At 42.7% G+C, this 22,408-nt stretch overlaps 1 protein-coding gene across 4 annotated transcripts in view; it reads left to right on the forward strand.

Moving 5' to 3' along the window:
- The first annotated feature begins 2,355 nt into the window (after positions 1-2,355).
- Positions 2,356-22,408, forward strand: part of FAM117A (family with sequence similarity 117 member A) — a 52,017-nt gene continuing 31,964 nt past the window's right edge. For 3 of the 4 annotated variants that reach the window (XM_020997408.1, XM_020997409.1, XM_020997410.1), the window contains exon 1: positions 2,356-2,569. In XM_020997408.1, coding sequence (XP_020853067.1) covers positions 2,371-2,569 — 199 coding nt within the window. In that variant the 5' untranslated portion in view covers positions 2,356-2,370. Of the gene's footprint in view, positions 2,570-8,991; positions 9,014-22,408 lie in introns of those variants that run through there. The other variant, XM_078155987.1, reaches the window with a different exon arrangement.

Consider the following 22,408-nt stretch of genomic DNA (forward strand, 5'->3'; position numbering starts at 1 on the left):
TCTTGGGAAAAAAATTTCTTCATTTTCTTAGTCAATTTAAAAACATTCCAAATGACAAACCTTGAAAGAGTCACTTCAAAACCATTAAAAACCCTTCGTAGTATCCTCCATAGCAAATGTGGGAAGCCTATCTTCATGTCATCTTATTTGATTTTCCTTTGTTATATAATAGATGTATGATGCAGTGGAAAGGTCACTGGATCTGTCACTGGGGGGGGGGCTAGGTTCAAAACCAAGCTCTGCCACTTACAAGAGGTGTGACCTTGGGTATATCTCCTAATTTCCTTTGCCCCCAGTTTCCTCAATAGTATAGATTATTGTTGTTCAGGGGAAGGGAAGAGCATTGGACCTAATGTCAAAGTCTCCTCCAATGACACAATCAATGACAATTTGTGGCAAAATCAAGTGGTGAGATGAGAGAGGTTGCCTAGGAATCTGAGGTCTAGGCCATCTTTCCAGGCCACCTGGACAAGCACTTGAAGTGGGCCATGTACTTCTGCCACAAATTTCCATTAACTACTTCTGGCAGGGGGAAGGAGGGAGAGATGGGGGAAAAGCAGGTTTCTCCACCTTCTGAAAGTGGATTGGAAATCAGAACGGGAAAACAAGGGCCAAACCAGTCTCACAATACACTTTTATATGCAGGAGTGGTTTCTCTGAGTAGAGTCTGTCCTTCTGGGTCCCAGTCAACCAATCATCTTGAGTCCCATTCCTGCCTCCTATCAGTAAGGACACAGTGGGCATGCCCATATTCCATTTCCCCCACAAATATACCTTTTAATCTCATCCTCTGGACTGGAGAACTCACCAAATGGAATGATGACTCCCTTGGACTTCTCTTTCACACACAGATATGGACTAGACAACAATAAAACTGAATGAATTTGGAACTAGATGAATGGCCTGACTTAAAAAGTAGTTTTTAATGGTGTAATGTCAACTTGTCAGTAGTTTCTGGTGTAGTGGCCCAGGAATCTGTACTTGGTCGTCCTGTGCTGTTTAATATTTTTATCAGTGACTTGAATAAAAGCAACAGATAGCATGCTTATCAAATTTGCTGGTGATATAAAGTGGATTGTGGGGGTATTTATGGCTAATGCATTAGATGACAGAGTCAGAATCCAAAAACATCCTGACAGACATGGGCATTGGACCAAATTGAATGAGATGAAATTCAATAGGGTTCAAAAGATCAACTTCATTGTACCCTGTATAGTACAGCAACACATTTTTGAGGGATTTTGATAAGCTGGAGGGCAACCAGGATGATGCCAGGCCTTCAGTCCATGATATATGAGGATAAGCCGAAGGAAGTGGGAATGTTTAGCCTGAAAAGGAGAAGCTTCAGAGGCAACATGATAGTTATGGTCAAGAATGGCTGTGTGGAAGATGGATTAAACTTGTTCTGTTTGGCCAAATAGAACCAGGAGAAATAGTTGGAAGTTTCAAAGAGGCAAATGTAGACTTGATGCCAAGAAAACTTTCTAATAATTAGAGCTGTACGAAAGTGGAATGGGCTGCTTCTGGAGACAGTAGATTTTCCCCTCTTCAAAGGACTTAAAGCAGAGAAAGAAGGACCAATTGCCATTGTCATGGTGGTATGTTATGGTAGGAATTTCTTTTCAGGTGTGAGTTGGACCAGAGAACCCCTGAAGTCTCTTCCAACTATAAAATTCTGATTCTTTAATGTTCAGTTTTAGGTTGAGCTGCTTCACTTGGAATGTAGGGGCTGGAGAAGATTTGGAGAAAAACAGACTGTGTGATGGGAAGCTGGGTGGATTTAGTTCATTGCTATTTTCACACAAATTATATGCAAACTATGTGATACTTTGGCATACTTCTGAGTGAGACCCTAGGGAGTATAGAGAACCCAGATTCAGATGATGTCATTAGATAAAACGAGAATTTCTCAACTAGGACATTTTAATGTTATAGCCTTCACTGGGATGCTCAAGATTCACCTGCGAAGATGTCGTGATGTCACTAGAACCTGGCCATCCTGCCCTCCACTGCTCCTTTCATCACTTGATGTCACGCAAATCATTTGCATACTACCTGGGGCTGGGCGTGACGCTCCTCCTTTCTTTGTCTTTTCATTGGCAGCAGCCAAAGACCAGCCCCCTCCCAGGAGCGCCAATATGAAGGGAAGGCGGAGTCTTGGGCGAGGATGGACGGACATCTCGCCCAATCACTTCTGGCCCGAGAATATACGAGCCGCGATTGGGCTCAGAGTTCGGGGCCTGGTGGGCATGCACCAATGAGAGTCCGGGACTGGAGGGGGCCGGTCCCCGCCCCACAGGGCTCATAAGCTGTGGCGGCGGGGGCGGGGGACGGTGTGGGGCTCGCTGCGGGGCCGAGTCGGGAGGGTTTATGGCGGGGGCCGCAGCGGGCGGCAGAGGCGGAGGGGCCTGGGGCCCGGGGCGCGGAGGGGCCGGGGGGCTCCGGCGGGGCTGTTCACCTCCGGCCCCCGTCGGCTCCCCCCGGGCCGGGCTGCAGCCGCTTAGGGCCACCGTCCCCTTCCAGCTGCAGCCGCCGCCGCACCAGCGCCGGGACGGGGGCGGCCGCGCAGGTGAGCCCGGGCCGGGGGACCGGGGCCGGAGTCGGGGGTCTGAGGGGAGCGGTTGGGGGAGAAGCGCGTGACGGGAGTGGGGGAGGGGGAACTTGAAGGGAGGGGGAAGAAGACGCGCGTGGTGGGGGGGCGCAGTGACCACGGGAGTGACATTGGGGGCTCGGTAAGGTGGAGGAGCCTGGTTGGGAGGAGTGACTCAGTGGGGTGGGGAGGGGGGGTGTTGGAAGATAGGGGTGCAGGGGTGGGGAAGTCATAGGATAGGGGGGTTTGGAGAAGGGTTGAGTGATGGGGAGAGGTCTGGTTGCTTGGTTGGGGATTTGATGCCTGCATGGGGGGAGGGACGTGTAATTAAAGCACACTGGACCGTGTGTGGGGTGGGGGTGGGGGTGTTCTCCAAACTCCAGTTTGGCCCAGCCAGTTCCTTCACTACAGTTCCCCTGCCTACCACTTCATCTGAGCTTCCTTTTATGCCACTTCCTCCCCATTCCTGACACTGGGCAGCCCTGAGTTAATTTAGCTGCTTTCACCTCCCTCCTCAAGTTTTTCCTTCTGATTCCCTTCTTTCCCTCCTAGGTGGAGTCTGGCCTAGAAGTTTTTAATTCCAGGATGATCTCTGTACCTAGTGTGGCTGCCTCATTTTCACGTTTTGTGTGTGTGTGTGTGTGTGTGATGGAACCTAGGCATGGCCCTCTCCTCTCACACTGTTGGGCATCCTGGCAGGAGGATGCGGATTTTGTCATTGATACACTGTGGCAAGTATTTGCCCACTCAATTTTCCTCTTGAGCACAGCACCCAAAGTGATGTCTGATTAACAGCATGAGTTGGGGACCAGAGGATGGGAGGAAATTGGAGAAGTGGGGGTGGAAGCATTATAGAATGCAAGATGGGAATAAGTCAACTTTTCTATCATATCCAAAGTTGTTACCAGCCCCACCAATGTAGTCTGCTAGGAAAGATGAAAAAAATCCACTTTCACAAGGTGATTGGCTTCAAGTTGAAAGTGATTTGCTTTACATTTGATTCATACCAGATGTGAGTGTGGAGATCCTCATCGATTGAGCATCATTGAACACTTATGGCACCTCAGGGACTGTACAGTTTCAAGCCCTATTCTGTAGGCATTAACAATTTTCTCTAGATTTTCAAATGCTACAACTCTGACACTTTATACCCTAGCTCTCTGTAGTATAGTTATTAGCCAGATTCTTTGTTAGAATTAAGAGGTTCCCTGAAGTAAAATACTCTATTCCTAGAAATACTCTATTTTGAATTATGTTAAGCAGTGACCATCAAACCTTAGAATAGAGAAGAAACTTGTCACATCTGCTAGCAAGATGGCGATCCAGTTGTAAAAATATGTCCAGAATCCAGTGGGGAAGAGAAAGACAATGCCCAAACTAACTCATACATATTACTATTTGTAGAACAAACCACAGAGTTTGAAACCTGTTAGTTATATTTTGGCTCCTCCAAACTCAGAACCCAAGGAAATTAGTGGAGTAGCAGGTATTAGAACCTTAGTCATTTTAATTGGAAACCAATAAACGTGTGGCTCATATGGTAGTTGGAAACCTGCTGGCAGACATGTTTTAAGAACAACTGTTCATTCAGCTTCCTCTGGCATATCTTTTGGAGGAGTAGTCAGTAATTGGACCTAAACAGGATGGAGATGGTGGATAATGTGGGCTAGGGGTAAGAGAGTGGACTTCTGTGCCTGGGGTTCTTTGCTTGGTCTGCACCAGTTAAAATTCCTGATGCCCTGTGATTCTAGAGAGAAAACAGAGAATAGAGAACTCTCAACTTGACAGATGATTTGGAACAAATTGTATAGTTAGCACTTTTGTAAAGGTTCCTAACTTACTGGGTTGATCACCCCTTCTCTTGATCAGGGAGGTTTATTGGATTTTTTTATTTAAAAAAAAATGAAGTCAGAAGTGGAAGAGACTTCCAAAATGGCAGGGTAGGATTTTCTCTAAAGAGTTTGCCTAATGGCTGTTGTGATAACCTGCCCATTAATCTTGGGAAAGGGAACAGGGAGGAGGAAACAACAGCAAAGGCCAGGGCCTCTGAAACTTAGCAGCCAAGCATTCTGAGCATGTGCCTGCTCTGCCTTGGAATGGCAGAAGACAATTTTCCCTTCCCCCTGTAGTTCCTAAACATTGGGAATTCCAGTGCCTCTCCCTCCAGTGTCTGCTCAAACTACCACTTTCACATTGAGAAGCAGCAAAGATGGCTTAATGAAGAACTGTAGAATTCGTGTTATAGAAGGAAACCCCCTTCATTTGGAAACTGCCTTCCCCATGCCCTCCCCCCAGCCAAGTTGAGAGCACTGTTGGCCGGAGCCCCATTGCCTTTTCAGGCTTCAAAGAGCAAACTCAGGTTGGTAGGAAACCAGTACTGCAGGTTTCAGAATTTCAGGGCCTCCCCTTGCACTCTCTTACTCCCTGTCTTTTAAAATGAGCATTTTTAAACAGGATTTTGAAACCCATCTGTTAAAAAACCAGGTAAGTTTGAGACAGGGTTTCAAGAACAATTACGTGTTCTTAGTGTTAGTATTTCAGTCTCCCATCTCCAAGTGATGTAACGTTAACTCCAGGCTAGGCAGTTATCTTCCTGCCCCACACCTCGTCCTGTTCTTGACTAGATAGATCAGAGCTTGTAAAAAAGGTTATTATGTAAAGAGGGGAATTTACCTGTGGCTGCCATTCATCTGCATGGGATGTCCTTTTTCAGTCATGTTGAAAGTGTAGAAAAAATTCAGTTTGTTAGCCTTAGTGCCTTATTTTATTTTAGAAACCCAGTCTCTGGTATGAATAAGGCCAAACTAGGCAGGCTAGAGAGGAAAATTAAGACAGATTCCAGGAAAGACAAAAATGCTGCTAGTGGGGAATGTGGACCCAAGATAGAGGATTTAGGGGAATAGATTTTCATCTATCCTTCCACCCCCTTTTTATATTTCTTCTAGCACATTTATACCATCTGGAAGCTCTTAACTCTTATGCTTCTCCAGGATCTTTAATGATGGGCAAAGCTAGATCAGGAGGCGAATTGACCTAGATTCTAGTCCTGACTCATTCTGGGTAAAACCACTAGTTGGTGCCTCAGTTTCCATATAGATAAAATCAGTATAACACTTAACTCAGCTTTATAAATAATTTTCCTCAAGTCTACCAATGCTGTGAATGATGACTGGACTCCAGAGTAGCCAGAGTTTTCTGTTTACTTCCTCTGGCCACCAAAACTTACCTGGAATATAACTGACCATTATTCTGGTATAAAAGACCAGTGACTAATATACTTAATAAACTACCAAACTGATCTGTAGACATTAGTGAAAACCAACTACATATAATCACTCAGACAAGTTTTAGGGGAGTTGGGGGCATCTGTTTTCAGTTAGCTCTCCATCTGCTTGGGGATGATCCACAATAAAAGTCCAGTCCCAATCTGGCTTCCCACTCCTTCCTAGCATTTAGGGGTTACCTTTATTATCCCTGGAGGTGTCAGTTGTAGTGTGTGTTTGTGTATCTTGTCTATCAGGCAGACTGAAACAACATTAATAAATTGGTCTCTTCATTCTACCTCTCTTTTCCTGCTTTCCTCTTTTCCTAACCCTCCCCCCATCCTATAATAAAGTACATTTCAAAGAAATTGTTTTTGGCTAGTCTGCTGTCCCGGATTTACCTACATTAGCATTTGTCTCTATGTGCACATAATTGAGTTGACTATATTGATAGCTGCACTAAAGGCCTATCTTTCTCATAGGGAGAATTATTGTGTATGAAGTTGATTGGGCTACCTGGGTTGACCATCTGAATATGAAGTAGCATGGTTATTATCAATAGCAGTAATTATTATTTTGCCACTGTATGTGCATTGTCTTCAAAACTCCCATCCTGGGGGTTGGGGAACTGCATAAAGGAGGGTGTCTGCTTATTGAAATGCATTAATCATAGGTCTGAAGAAAAGGAACCACCAATATTTAATCCTTCTAGTAACTGATACTGGAACCTGTTCGTGGAATAGCTTGTTTGGAATAGAAAATGGCTTTTCTACTCTGGGGAACTGCCCTGTTGTAATTTTGGCTTGGGGGTGCATTTAAAAATCCCCCTTCAGAACAGCTACAATTGTCACTTCCAAAGCCTGGAATTGAGGCAACTTCTGTAGGGAGAGCATTTAAAAACAAGGCATTCCCAGCCAGGCGCAGTTCATCTGTTGCTCCAAATGGTTTTAGTAAAACAAAGCACTCTGTAGCCTGAAATGGTACTACTGAAGTGTCCAACCCTTTAAATATTATCACCCGTGAGAACCCCTTTGGAATTTGGGACTATGTTGCATAATCGCTTTGTCCTCTCCTGTGAGGGGTGTATGTGACTCTGTGTGTGTGTGTGTGTGTGTGTGTGTGTGTGTGTGTGTGTGTTTTGTATGGTTGCTCCATATTTGGGTAGCGGAAAGAATGCAGGCTGTGAAATTCTTAAATAGTAATCCAAGCCAATAAGCATTAAGCATCTAGTATGTTCAAGGCCTTTTGTTAGCTAGGTACTGAGGATACAAAAACCAAATAAAGAACAGCCCTAGATCCAGCATGTACTTGTAGAAGTATATGCATGATAATTTGAGGAGGGAGAGAGAAGGTACTAACAACTAGAGGATCACATCAGGAAGGACTTCTTGTAGTGGGTGGTACACAAATTAAGCCCTGAAAGAAGCCAGAGTCCAAGAGACAAAGGTAAGAAGGAAATGCATGTCAGGCCTTACAGGCAGCCTGCCGGGAGATTTTGGGTAACAGGATCTTTGGGTGAGGATCTCTGATGATAGAATATAGGGAAAGGGAATGATAGTCTCCCTGGCCTCCAGGTATAGGAAAAATTATAAAGCTCCCATAGCTTAAATGGCAACTAGTATCTTCCCAAGATGTGCCCAAGGCATCACTGGTTTGCATTGTTTGGGTGCATAGGGGTGTTACTCTATTATCTTAGCCCTTGATCGAAGTGGCATCACTGTAAATGGAGTGTCTTCTTTGAGAATCTTAATATTCCTCTAAAAGTACAACTCAGCAAGAGGATACAGAAGATTTTTTTGCTCAGGATAGGACAGGACCAGCTCTTGATTTTTTTTCCCCCCATTATGGGTCAGGTCTTGCTTTCAGGTTTTTGTTTGCATTTTCACCTCCTATATATAATTCTGTACTTTGACTGGCTTCATTCTGTAAAGCAGTAAAGAGCTAGAACTTTCCATTCCTCTTACAGCCCCTGTTGTAGTAGATGTGAGCCAGGCAGGTGACGGAGAGAACTTTGCTCAGAAAAGATGACATTTCTTTCTCTAGTCCGGTGGGAGACAGATGTTAGAGTCAAGAACAGGGCATAAAAAGTCAAACTGCTTTCAACCTCTTGATTTGAATCTTCAGTCTAACTTCATTATTTAATTAGAGTTTGTATTTCTTAGAATACTAACTGGACCCTGTTCGTATGTAAGATGGAAAACATTCCAAAGTCAAATAAAAAATTTTTTGGATTATCCACAATTCATGGATTATCTATGCCACAATTCCTCCCTTGGCAAGGGCAAAAATTGCTGTTGCCATGTGAAAGAAACAGCAGATGACTCGTGGCACAATGGCCTCTAGCCCTTCTTACTTATACAGCTGCTGCTTGTTAAACTTTCTAGTACCTTCTCTTTCCACGTTTGTATCCTTTCCTTTTTGGATTATTATTGGATATGCAGCTTTGCAGTCATTAAAATTTTTATCCCCTGGCCTACATTAAGCCTCAGTTTACTTTCTGTGTGTGTGGGAACACTACCAAAAATTAATGGTGATTTTAATTTAAAGGAACATTATCAAGGCATTTCATAATAATAAAACTTGATTCAATCCCCTAGAGAGCCTGGAACTGAAATCTGGGCCTTGTAGAGACTCTTCCCTCACCCTTAGCTAAGCTTACAGGTTTGCTGGTTGCTCATGAGCTCCAGAGAGCTGACAGGTCTGGGGGAGGTAGTGGGGTGAGGATGGGGGTTGGGATGGGTGTGGGGTCTCTGAGCCTGCTTGTGGATTAGCTGTTCATGCTTTCAGCTGCCTAATAAAGGGGGTAGGGGGAGGCCTAGAAAGACATCTTAACAGATCTTTTGTTGATCCCTAGTAGGAGAACTAGCAAGCCTTTTCTAAGGAGAATGGGAATTTTCTTCCGTTGGCTGCCTAGAAGTCATCACCTATTTTTAGATATGGCTTATTAGCTGATGGACAGCATTTGGCAGGGCAGCTGTGATGGTTTGAGATGCTTCTTTGCTGTCACTCATCTCTTCATCATGATTCTCCCACATATCTATTCTAGGGAAAACTTGCTTGTTAGGGGGAGGCTTTGGGTCCTAATAGCCCCAGCCTATTCGGCCTGCCAGCCCTGCCAGCTGAATCATCTGGTGCCTGAATATAAATGAAGAGATGGCAGGTGGGTATTGTAGCATCTCTTAGTTAAATAGCAAAGATAAAACTAGGGAGACAGAGTGTAGGCTTTTAAAAGAATCAACAAATCAACATCTACTGCACAAAAAAGTACATACTGAGCATGTGAGTGCTGAGGAGACACAGTAAAGAATAATAATAGCTAACATTCATGGAGCACTTTAAGGTTTGCAAAGAAAAAGAAAAGCTTTACCTGATGTCATTGATTCTGTGAGATAGGTGCCATTTTTAGCACCATTTTACAGATGAAGAAACTGAGGCTTAGAGGTTAAGTGCCTTTCGTAGGGTCACAGAGCTAGTAAGTGCCTGAGGCAGGATTCCATCTCTAGTCTTCCTGACTCTCAATCCAGTACTTTCTGCACTACGCCTGACCTTAGTTCTCAGTCAAATGGGTTTCAGTCCAGTACTTTTTCTACTATGCCTGACCTTAGTTCTCAGTCAAATGGGTTTAGGTACAGAGGGGATGAATTAAGCAGGGTCTTGTTTGGCTAGCAGTCAGTCCTCCTTAGCTAAGGTTGAAATGGTTTTCTCTACCAACACCCTCCCCTAGACCAATCGTGATTGCTCTGGAATTATCTGACCAGCTGTTGTCCCTGCTTCCCTTAAACTTTAGCCTTCCTTTCTTGCCTGCCCTGTTTTCAGAATGCATGCTGGGGACAGCGGGCAGCCTGCCCTTTTCTGAAGGAGGCCCAGCATGCTTCCGAATCCAAGAGCAGAGGAGCTTACCCTACAGTTTAAACAGATTTTTAGTATTTTTGTAGGGGGAGGGCTGGGGCAATGTGCTTATTACCAGTGGATAGTGGCTAAATTGAATAGGAGAAGAGGGAAGAAGAGCATGGTACCACTCCCCCAGTCACCCTCAGTGCTGATCCCTTTTTCCAGTCATACTCAAACTTCCTAGCCCTCCTCCCACATCTTTCTCTACCTCCCCAAGTGGTAGTTTTACTTTTATCACTTAGATTACTGGCATGTTATTCTATTCGTTCTGGTTTCTGGGCTTGAAACCTAACTAGTTCCAAGATATGGCATTTCCATGGATTTCATGGCTGGGGTTAAAGGCTCTCTTTACTACATGTTTGAAGCTCGTGGAGGGAGGAGTGAGAGCTTGGGCAGTAACCAGGTCAATCCATGGAAACCACAAATGTTTGGGATTTAGTTGCTCTTGTAAAACAGCAAAGCTACCTGACTGTTAAACCTAGACAAAAATACAAATGAGAGGTTGATTTTCTTCTAGCTACTGTTAGGTTTGTACTGAATTCTTACTAGGAGCTGTGTGATTGAGGGATGAAAAGGAGGTAGAATTAAACTGGTGACTTTCCTAAAATAACCCTAATCAGGAATCAGAATTCAGCTTAATTGTCCAGCTTAATCATGGTTGTGGTGATCAGGGTGGGATATTCCCCCTCAAAGCCCACCAGGCATAATCTGGTGATGCCAGGTCACTGGGCAAAGTGTCCAGGTGGCCAGGCTGTTGCTGTCATCCATTGTCATCCTGACTCTTAGTCTCTCTCTCTCTCTCTCTCTCTCTCTCTCTCTCTCTCTCTCTCTCTCTCTCTCTCTCTCTCTCTCTCTCTCTCTCTTTCTCTTTGTCTGTCTCTATCTCAGAAAAACATAAAAAGTAGAGATTTTTCCCTGCCTCCTGCTGTGCCTTATTGCCCTCTGGTGTCACCCTGCCTTCAGTTGTCTCAACTAGAGGTGAAGGCAGAAGCCAGGCCTACGGTGGCATGAGTGAAGTGGTTTTATAAGCCTGCCAGGCTGGGTGTAACATTTGACAAGAATGAAAATGTGATTGGAAGAGAAGCCACTTCTCTCAACCACCTCCTCCCTTCCCACCCCTACCACACACTCCCTTTCTCTTAAGAGCTTTCTTCACTTTGTGCATATTTGATCGCCTACACAATATTGATAGAACCACTACTGATAACACACATGTGCCCTTCCCTACAGCTGCATGCTGCTTGAAACACTGCCTCATAGCTTCCATTTAAGCTTAGACCTCCTGAGCCAAAAAAGCCAATCCCAATCAGATTTGGCAGAGTGTTTAGGGGTGGGGGATGTTTAGCATTTGGGGAGTGGAGGGGAAGCAGCCTGAGTGATCTCAAAATAGCACATGGTCTGGGTTTAGAGATTGTGTGTATGTTTCTGGGATGTAGAGGGTAGCACCTGGAACCTTTCTCACTACAACCATAATTTTGTAGTTCAGTATTCCTGAAACAGCTGCTTTTATAGAAAAGCTCCATAGACCAACCCTTTAGAAGACCTTCAAGCTTAGCTATGTTACAGCAAAGTTGAAAATATGACCAGTTTGGGGTTATAGTTTACATTGCTATAGTGCTTTATAGTTCTAAAGCATTTTCACGTACAGAACCTCTTGATTCTCACGACAATTCTAAGAAGTAGATAGGGTGGGTATTGGTTCCTTATCTGTAAAATGGTATTTATAAGGTCTAAAAAAGATTATGTTAAAAGTCACAGTTATTAATAAGTGGTATAGCCAATACTAAGACTTAGCTCTTGATGCCTGCTGTAGTGGTCCAAGGTGGCTTTCCTCTGGTACTTCAGGTCTAGTGTTCCCAGTCATTTGTGTGGTCAGCAAATAGAAATGCATCTGAATAGCTGAAGCAAAACAGACAATAAGGGAAATTCACTTGTATACATGTCTTATCACCCCAGCTAGATTTTAAGTGTTTTGAGGGCAAGTTCATCAAGTGGTTGCTTAATAAAACTTTGAAGCCTAGTATAAGTGACTTTGAGACCAATGCCAAGGATCTCTCTGAATATAAGTAACTGAGAGTTGATTATGTTTAATGAATATGAGTGACATGAGGGGACCACGTGAGAGCTGCTTGAGCTCTTCCTGGGTTTTATCTAGACATGCATTTCCTATTGTAGAGCAATTCACTAGCCATGCTTGATGGAGGGGGGAGCAAGGAGACAAATGCATCTGTCTTGAGATTTATTAAAGGAAGTAGTCTAAAATGTAGAAAGTCAGAAGTGTTTGCTGAGTGTTCATAGGAGACACTGAGAAGCCTAGAGGAAAAACATCAAAACAAAACTTGGTATTAAATAGCAATAGTCCCTTAACTTTCCAGGAAGAGAGGACAGTGATACAGAAAAGCATATTTGCCATGTGACCTAGACTCCATTCCTGCAAGATGCTTGACACCTATCTTCTTCTTTCCTGAGCAGGGCCCAATACTGCCTCCCCCACCCCCAACTTCCCCTCCATATATCCTTGTGGTAAGCTGGGCAGACAGACAGATTATCTACTCTAACAATATGTTTTCTCTCCCCCACTCACAGACAACACTCCCTTTGCTAGTTTTGGGTAGGGTTGGGGTTATTGGGCTACAAATGACTCGAGATCATTAAGGCATTTGCCTGGTTGGGGGGGCAATGACTTGAACCTCTAGGAAATTTCACCTGTGTATTTACCTAGTTTATTTCACAGATTTATTCACTGGTCTTCCCATGATAGTTGCTATAGTGTAGACAGCTCCTACCAATGTGGGATGAATGTAGAATAATTCTTCAATCATATTTATGTAGCCACTTTTTTTCAGCATTTATTTTCACACCTGTTTAAGTCACACAGCTATTAAACACCTATATAAGCAAAGATATTGTGCTGGGTGCTGTGGAAGATAAAAAGATGAAAAGTAAAATTCTGTTATGTAATGTTTACAAAGAAAGCTCTATATGATAAAACTGTTTCTGTGGCTCATGAAAACAATGATTTGTTTTTGTTACTTATTTCAGTTCCTTAAGGATCTGTGATTTAAAGTTTTTTTTATTGTTATCTTTTGTTTTTATATCACCTTCATTTTCCAAAATGTCCCTTCCCCTTTGCCTACCCAGAGAACCATCCCTTATAATCAAGAATAAAAAATTAAAAAGGCAGATAAACAAAACTAAGCATTGCAACAACTCAGTCTGACTGTTTTTGCATTATTCCGTAACCATACTCCTCCACCTCTTTGGAGAATGGAAAGAAGTACATGTTTTTTATGCGGTGTGTTTTTCCTTCTACTTCTGTGGATCATAAGCCCTTTATGTTTTAATAAATTCTCTGCATAAGTTACTATGGGTAAATAAAAATCATATGGTAGCTAACTCTCTGTTAATGAGCCCCTCCAAACTGAGACTGGTCCTAGGATGATAGATGTGCACTCAACACTGGGCCTGCACTAGAAAAAGATCCCTCTAACTTGGTAGAACTGACAAGATCTACAGTGATCTATCAGAGAAAGACCTTTTTTTAAAAAAAAATTCTAAAAAGTGAGCAAGTTCGTATAACAAATACTTTCTCTAATCTCTGTCTATAAATGAGCTTTTCTTTAACCAAGGGACCTGAAGGTGTTCTGGAGTGTGTTTGTTGATAGGGAGAAGAAAACAATTTGGACCTACCATCAGGTAGCATTGGCCCATCAGTTTCATAGCCGCCTTTCACCCTTCAGCGTGCCACCTACCTATATGACCAAACTCCCACTAGAGCAGAACAGTACACAGATGTTGAAGAGGGGAAGAAATGGGTGTCACATGTGCATGTGGGGCAATTCTTGCCTTTCCATATTATAGAACACTTCTTTTTCACTTACAAACTCACTTTAGGGAAGACTGAATTTCAGCTTTGATTCATCTTCAGTTCCAGTAAACTGGGAAGGTGATTTCTGCAATTAATTATAACCAAATGATATTACAACAATGCAAATTGAAGGGCCCATGGAGTTCATTTTAATGGGATTTTGTCAATATGTATTATCACAATAGCTCTTAAACCTCTCCATTTGACAGATGGGCCAACTGAAAAAAAAAACCAAAAAAACCCCCAAACCCAGAAACAAAGACGTTGTGTCTCATCTGAGTTCACATAAGCAAAAGAGGGTGGGGCTAAGACTTGAACCCAGATCTCTTGCCTCTCAGCCCAGCAGGCTACCTTCCACCCTTGTCTTTGCTCCTTGACGTGGACAGAGTTTGCCTCAGATCCTGGCAGTGGATTTGGTGTATGCCATATATTTGAACCTTTTTGGTCTAGTGTTGGAAGCAGCACAATCGGGGGAGATTTGCAGCAGTCAGCTGAAGTTTGGGGAATGCTGTCAGGATGTCCAGGTATCTTCTCGGGAAACCAGTTTCCTTATTGGCTTTCTGTTCCAAGAATCATTCTGTACTGTCCTGTTTTCTCTCTTGAGATGCGTTGTAGATTTCTCAATGTGGAAGATGAGGTTTAAATGATCATTTGTGGCTATTACTCTGTGATTTAAGCTCTGTGGTTATTATGCCTTCTAGAAATGCAGATCACAGCCCATCCATGCCAGCCCATGAACTCTCATCTATGTCTTTCCATAAGTTTACAACAGGGGCCTTTGTGTGGAAACTATGAAATAATACTATTTTGCATTTTATTATGATGAGATCTGAGAAATAGTAATTGCAGATGTGCTCCTTGTAGTCCCTGGGAGATCATTTGGTCAAGAACAGGCTGTTAATGAGGCCAAGTGTGTAGGTCTGATCCTAGTCTCACTGGGTGACTCAGGTTTACACAGAAACTCCATTCTCTGGGTGCAAACTACTCTAGCCAACTGTCTTGCAAAGGTATATCTTTGGACATAAGGGAGACCAGGTAAGGGGTTATGGGTAGCACAACCGTTTTCCCACTACTAGAAAAAGAACTGTGACCAAAAGGACGCTGTGGTATCCTGGGGAGATCTCTAGACTTCAAGTGTGAAAGCCTGACTTCAGGTTCTGGCATTACCACTTGGTGGGTGGGTGGGCAAGGTACAACCTCTTTTGAGCCCCAGTTTCCTAATCTGTAAAACAGGGTTAATAATACTTATACTACCTACTACAGGGGGGTTGGAAGGATCAAATAAGTTAATTTGCATAATGTGCTTTCTAACAAGAAAATGCTTTATAAATGTAAGCTAATATATCCAGCACATAGTGGGTCAAGAGGGTCCTCTCCGTATAGAAAGACTAGCACATTTTGTGAGAACTCTGCATTAGGCACAGGAAGAAAGACAATGGATTTTTTTTTCTGGTAGCCATTGCTAGACACCTGTACACAGGGGCATTGCCGTTGCAAACTGGTCCCCAAAGCTGCCTGTCAGGCACCATTTTGTACTACTCAAATGTGCTTGGCCTACATATGCTGTTTGCTCTAAAAAGTAGCAATTTACTCCCTCACTTCCCTGTCTCCCTTTTTCATATGTTTACAACAGTTATCCTTCTAACTTTGTGCATCATTTTTTTAGGAAATCCTAGTATGGGTTATGCTAGATGAAGGTAGATTCCAGTCCCATTACTCTTAGGTGTATTTCCCTTCAACCACACCAAGGAAGGCCACAAACATTTAGTTTTTAATTTGCTTACAATTTGTATTGACCCATGGAAGTGGTAAACTGGTTTTTTTTGTTTTTAAGTTAAAGGTTATTACTGCTTCATTGTTTTCTCTGATCCTGATCAGAAACCATGAAAGTGTGCCCAATACCCCAAATCCCTGCTGGGATTTGTTGATTGCAGCTTGAAGGCTTGTGTTGGACCAGCTGTGTAAACGGCTCTGCTTAAAGTATGCCATGTGAACTGAGCAGTTGCCCTCAAGTAGCTCTCAGAGACTTGGCCCTGGAGACCGGCTGTGAGAGAAGGGTGAGAGGTCTTAGAAACTGACATCCCAAACAATTTCCCTGGATCAGATTAATTCCCTTTTGCTCTCAAGAGCATAAGCTTTTTCTTTACCAGGTATGTGAAACAAGGCGAAGTCTTAGCTGTGGCTTCTAACTTAAGGAAGGTGGTCCACACTTGTCTTATGGAGCAGAAGATGGTGGAAAATGTCTTCCATTAATGCTGAGGTGCCACGCCCTATTTTGTCTCTTTCCTTTCCTCTGGATACAAGTGTTGAAGGACAAAATGACAAGCATCTGCTAGATACCATTGACGATCTGGAACATAAACTGTAAGAAAAATCTCCTCCCTGAGTGACATGCTTTATCAAAGACTCTTTCCTGAGGGGCTAATCAGGACATATTCTTGGACTAGGTTTAACTTGGAGGGACCACATAACCTTTGAGCCTCCTTCAAGATATCCGAATAACTGGCAAAACTAGGACTTCAGGAAGGGAGCTACCCTGGGATATTGCCCAGAAAAAATTATGAATTATAAAAGTTTCATTAATGTTCTTTTCTTTTTTATATTCCATTACTTACCATTGACTCTCCTCACCCTCATAGAACCCTCCCTTGTAACAAATAAATATAGTCAAGCAAAACAAATCAACCCATTGGCCATGTTGGGAATGCATACTTCACCTTATACCTATAGTCCACCATCTCTCTGTAGAGAGAAGGAAGAAATGCTTCCCCATCAGTCCTCTAAAGTCATGATTGGTTATTGCATTGATTAGAGTTCTGAAATCTTTCAGTATTGCTTTTCTTACATTATTATGCTCTTCATGTAAGTCATTCTGATTCTGCTTGTTTCTGCAGCAGTTCATATGTCTTTCCAAGTTTCTCTGAATCCTTTGTTTTTAGCATCTCTTATGGCATAATCAATAATAATCCGTTATACTCACATACTAGTTTTTCCATCCATTCCCCAAACATGGGCACCCATTTTCCTTCCAATTCTTTTTTTGCTGCGGAAAGTACTTTAAACTTTTCCTTTGTCTCTGACCTCTTTGGGGTATAGACTAATAATGAAACTGCTAGGTCAGAGGGTTTCTACAGTGACTTTAGTGACTTCTTTAGTATCATTCCAAATTATTTTCCAGAATGATTAGACCGGTTTGCCTTTCTTTCCACAGCTCCTCCAACATTTACTATTTTAGTGTTTTGTCATCTTTGGGTCTGAGTTAGAACCTTAAAAGTTGTTTTAGTTTGCATTTGCCTTATAGTGATCTGGAGCTTTTGTTAATATGATTCCTGTTAACTGCATTTATTCCCCTGAAAACTGACCATACAGATTCTTTGACTGCTTATGTATCGAGGAATGGCCCTTGTTCTTCTGTATCAATTAAAATTAGGGGATTTTGCATGGATGGAGCAGAGTGTGAGATTTTGCAGTTACTTTGAGGTCATGCTGGGTCAGTTCTACAGTACTGGAAGCAAGGGAATGGAAACCCAGGGATATAGGATGGGACATAGAAGCTATGCAGTAGTAGAACAAGGTGAGTGCCCACCAGTCATTAAACGTTATTGATTGACCACCTTCTATGAGTAGCCCCATCTTCTGAGAGCTATGTATGTAAAGATGTAATGTCTATCATCCTTAAGGAGCTGCCAGTTGAATGGGGAACAAAGGGTACAGAAACTGAGACAAATGTAAATGAATGTAACAGCATAAAAGTGTAAAGTGAGGAAACAAAAGCACCAACAGGTGGTGGTGATCAAAGATGGCAACTTCCTTTAGAGAGCTTCAGTAGGGCCTTAAAGGAAATGAAGCTGTCTCAACTCATACAGTGCTAGAACGAGGAGATTACCTGGTGATTTTGGGCCCTTCATTGTCTAGCTAACAAAATGAGGCAGGAGAAGAGCAGAAGATAGGGTATGTGTGTAGGAAGAATAGGCTATATACATGCCGTGAGCGAGAAGAGAAAGTTGTTTGGGTGCACGACTGTAGCAGCACTGTGAGACATGCTTCTCTCCCCTCCCTTAACCTTCCCCCTGGGTAAATGAATCAGAGTCCTTGTTCAGATTCTGGTGTTTTGACAGTCACAGGCCTACTGACGTGTTGCAGGGAATTAAAATATTTTGTACCTGGGGCTATGGGTGCCTAGGCAGTATTTAATCCTAGCCTGACCAAGGCTTTCTGATCATGTGACATGACCCCTGCTGATCCCTGCTTGTGGTGAGCCACAGGTAAATTGAGCTCTATTTATGCTTCTCACCTGTTGGGGAGGGAACCATTGGAGAGCCTGTGGCACAGCTGTCTGATACACTCCAGTAGGCAAATTCTCCCTGTGACCTTATGTGGTGTTTTTTTCATCTTTTTAAATCCTTCCTCAAATAATACCTTGCCCTTCTTTTTGAGCCCTAGTTTCCCAAAGGAGAAGCTGCTTAGTGTTTTGAATTTATCAGTGACCCTTTTTTATGCACTACCTTTCTTCTGTATCAAGTACCATCCTAGAATTATACAGCTAGAAAGAGTGATGGAGCTAATTCAGTCAGGTGAATGTTTAACCATCTAGGATGCATAATTGTCCATTTGTCTTGATTATCTCCAGAGTCTGACTCTCCCACATTCTAACATGAAGGCTTCATGGCCAAAAAGTTCTCAGAGCCAACTCAGGTCTTTCCTGCTTTAATTGAAATCCATTTCTATTGCTTAGTCCTGTAAAAGTAAGTGACATAGCAACTGCCTCAAAACAACAACAACAACAACAACAAAGTCTTTTTTCAGATTCTGAGAAAATAGCATTAAGATTACATTCTAGCTGGCCCTCCCTTTCCCCAGCCAACCAGCACAGCTCTTTTAGCTTTTCCCCATTGGAGTAATTGACTATTCCTTTGTGCATTTTTGACTGTCTTCTCTAATCATTCTCTCCACATCCCATTCAAGAGATGAACTAATTCAAAGCATAGCAGGTCCATTTAATTGTAATAACCACTTAAAAGTTCTGTCTACAGTCATACCCTCTCTTGGACTAAGTATTTTGCTACTGTCCTTTGGATAAGAGTAAATAGGAGATCAGGATCCTTGTATTAATTTGTATCACTATCCTTTTCATTTGAATTCTGTCACTATTTAACCCACACATGGGCTTTTGCTTCTTTGTGTGTTCAAGACTATCTGGTGGAAGCTCCATTTACTGTTTTGTTCTTCTGTCTCTCATTTTCCTTTTCCCCATGAGAGATCAAGCTTATGGGGACCCAGGTCCAAATTCCAGTTCTACCAGGCTACTTGTATGACTTTGGCCAAATCAATTTAGCTTTCTGGGCCTTGGTTTCCTCATCTGTAAAATGAAGGGATTGTATTACCTGGTTTCTAAGGTACCTGCTATTTTTCAGTCTATGAGCTTACCTTGTATTCGCTCAAAATTAGCAAGAACTTTTGAAGGTAGAAATATTCAAAGATCCTAGCTGGGGGGCAGCTAGGTGGCACAGTGGATAGAGCACCGGCCCTGGATTCAGGAGAACCTGAGTTCAAATCCGGCCTCAGACACATAACACTTACTAGTTGTGTGACCCTGGGCAAGTCACTTAGCCCCATTGCCTAGCCAAAAAAAAGAAAGAAAAAGAAAAGAAAGATCCTAGCTGGGAAGTGGTTTGAACATGTGCCTTCTGAAATGCAATTATGCATTATCCACATTAAGGAGAATGGGCAGTGGTATGAACAATACCATATGATGCATAATCTAAAAATATTTCTGTTAGGTTTGTATTGTGACTTTTTTTTAAGAGTAGAGGGAAAGCAAGTGGCATTATGCTACCAAAAATTTTTTCCCAATTCTGTTTTATTTTAATTAATAGTACATATGTGAACTATCTAAGCATGTATTAAACTCACTGCAGCCAAGAAGTTTCCTTTGGGAGTGGAGGGAGAGACACAAGGGGAAGCCAGACTGGGCCACAAAGCCAATAATTCACATGTGGTTGAGTTGACTACAATCTTAAAGGAACATTTGTTTTCTTTCCCTTTATTCTACATTCTTCTGGGATCAGAAAAAGAAGCCCTATGGCCTGATTTGTTTGGTGCCTTCTCCCTCTGAGACATACCTGAGCAGTGTAGAATTCTTTGAGACCTGGGCATTTTCCATCTGGTCTCCAGGATATGATTTACTCGTCTTCTTTCTCAAGGGAAACAGACTATGGAGGACAAGGACATCCTCAAAAGAGACCAGTTCAGAAGAGGGAGACCTGAATCTCAGCTATTGTGTGATTTCTCAGAACTTACTGGTTGTCCCTGAGCCATGTCTGTAACTCATGGATCGTTTAGAGCTAAATGGGACCAGGGACTATGTAGTCCAACTCTCTCTTTTCACATGAGGAAACTGTGACCCAAATAGGTCAAGTGATTTGTATGAGGACACACAGTAAGTGGCAGAAGCAGGATTCAAACCCAGGTCCTATGAACTGAAATCAAGTGCTCTTTCCACTTTTTAGATTGCCCTGCCTCCCACAGCCTCTCTACTATATGAAGGTAGATGAAAATGTGTTGGATAATGCTTTAACCTACAAAACAGAAATCCAAGATAGTAGTATAATCATCTCCCTTCACTGGTCCTATTCTCACACCATTTATTGACTCAAAAGTCGACTTAAACTTATTTTTGATGTCTTTGCTAGGAAGCAGTTAGTGACAAGTAGTGACATGCAAGAACGTTTGTGCCAGGGAACTCTCTGGGTCCATAGACCACCCCAAATCTCTTATTTTCAAATACCTATGGGGTAGAGTATTAGAAAAACATTCTGTTATGCTATTTATGGTAATCAGTGCAAAGGTCCAGCAATTTCCAAAGGAAAACATACTTCAGTCAGGGACACACACACGCGCACACACACACACACACACACACACATGCACACAACTAGAGGGAGGGAAGGAGAGAGGGAGAGGATGTTGAAATGCTGCAGAGAATTTAGATTAAAGGTGAAAAGTTCACACCACTTCATTTTCTTCTAACTGCAACTTCTTAAGAATAGAGCAAATGTCAGTTTGAATGTGCATACTGTCTTTGGAGTTGGTGGTGTCCTCCCTGCAGTATTGAAATGCTCTAGTGTTCCTAATATTGAGTGATTTCCCACAATGACATTTCCAGATGGGTCTCTCCTTGGGCCCCTTTTCCAGCTGCCTGCAGAAGCAAGCTTTATTCAGGGGAATGACTGTGAAGCCAGGAATTCCTTCACTTGGCTCTCCTATCCTGAGCTATAAACCATAACATGGTGTTAGTAATGAGTTCAGACCCTTCAGAGAAGTTTTTCATGTGAGTATACAACAAATGTGAGTTCTCTTTCTCTATTTATAACTCTTCTTGGTAAAGGGAATTGTGTCCTTTTTCTGATTATTTTCTCTCTATGATGTTTGAATTCAGTAACCACTGGTTGCTGAAGGAAATATCTGAAGCCTCTCTTAGTATTCTCATCTGAAACACAAGGACTCCTTGTGTTGTTTCCAAGAAGCACTTAAGAGTAGTTAAATGGTCAAATTGGAGACTTTAGTTTAAACACAACTTTCCCTAGAGCACACTTTCTACACAACTCTCATGCCACACCCCCTCCCAAGTTGGACCATGAGGGCTTTGAAACCCTCACTGTTCTGTTTATCCCAGTATATGTATAAAACAGAACAAAAGACAGAGTTGCTGGTGGTATTGTGCTTTGCTTGCTGCAAATCCCTAGGCATCACTTCTTCCTCTCTCCCAAATTGCTATTTGCCAGAGCTAAACTAGGGCAGGGCAACAGGAGCTTTATTCCAGGCACCAACATTTTTGAGACATACTTCCTTCTGAAGACCATTGTTCCTGTACCTTGTACTTCAGGGCCCTTACTTCACTGGCTTGCCGAGCATGTGAGATAATGAAGGAAGGGGGGAGCTGCAGCAGGTGTCTAGGGGAAAAGGAAGAGATGTGTGTGGACAGACCTGTCCCCTCTCTTCTCCCCCACCTCCATTACGTTTTTTGGTTAGAATATCCCTTCTAGAGCCAGCCTTCTCCTGAAGGAAACAAAGGTAACTCTGGGGAATGATGCTTCCTTTCCTCCCACACTGATTTTGTCCTGGACACTAAAATTCCTAGTTAGGACCCTGCAGTTTTACACTGAGCAAACTGCACCCCCTGGTATGCTCTCAATCCTGTATCTCCATCACAGCTGCCAGCTGCAGGTGTCTTGGGGAAAAGAGTGTTCTCCAGGAGATCTTATAACTACCCTCAGCACACCCTCCTCCCCCCAACCATCTTTGAGCTTCTCCTTTCCCTGATGTTTTTAGATGCTTTTTTTTCTTAATCCTGCAAAAGTCTTGGAAGGGCACATGCCTTTTTGGACAGCCAAGATGGTGCATTTATTTTTATTAATTTATTTTGATTTATCAACAATCACTTCCATATGCTTTTGAGTTTAAAAATTTTCTCCCTCTCCCTCCCCACCACCCTCCCCAAGACGCACACAATCTGATATAGGCTGGCTCGCGCTCTCTCTCTCTCTCTCTCTCTCTCTCTCTCTCTCTCTCTCTCTCTCTCTCTCTCTCTCTCAATATATATATGTATGTATTACACATATATACACATTCTTATTAAACATATTTTCAGATTAGTGATGTTGTAAGTAAAAATTAGAACCAATAGGAGAAACCAAGATGGTGTATTTATTAAGCATTTGTGCAAGGTACTGTGCTATGCACTGGAGATACAGAGATAAATAAGGTTATCCCTGCCCTCACGGAGCTTATGGTTCA

Source organism: Phascolarctos cinereus, unplaced genomic scaffold (genome assembly GCF_003287225.1).
Source record: "Phascolarctos cinereus isolate Bilbo 61053 unplaced genomic scaffold, phaCin_HiC Scaffold_5;HRSCAF=322, whole genome shotgun sequence".
NCBI classification, from domain to species: Eukaryota; Metazoa; Chordata; class Mammalia; order Diprotodontia; family Phascolarctidae; genus Phascolarctos; species Phascolarctos cinereus.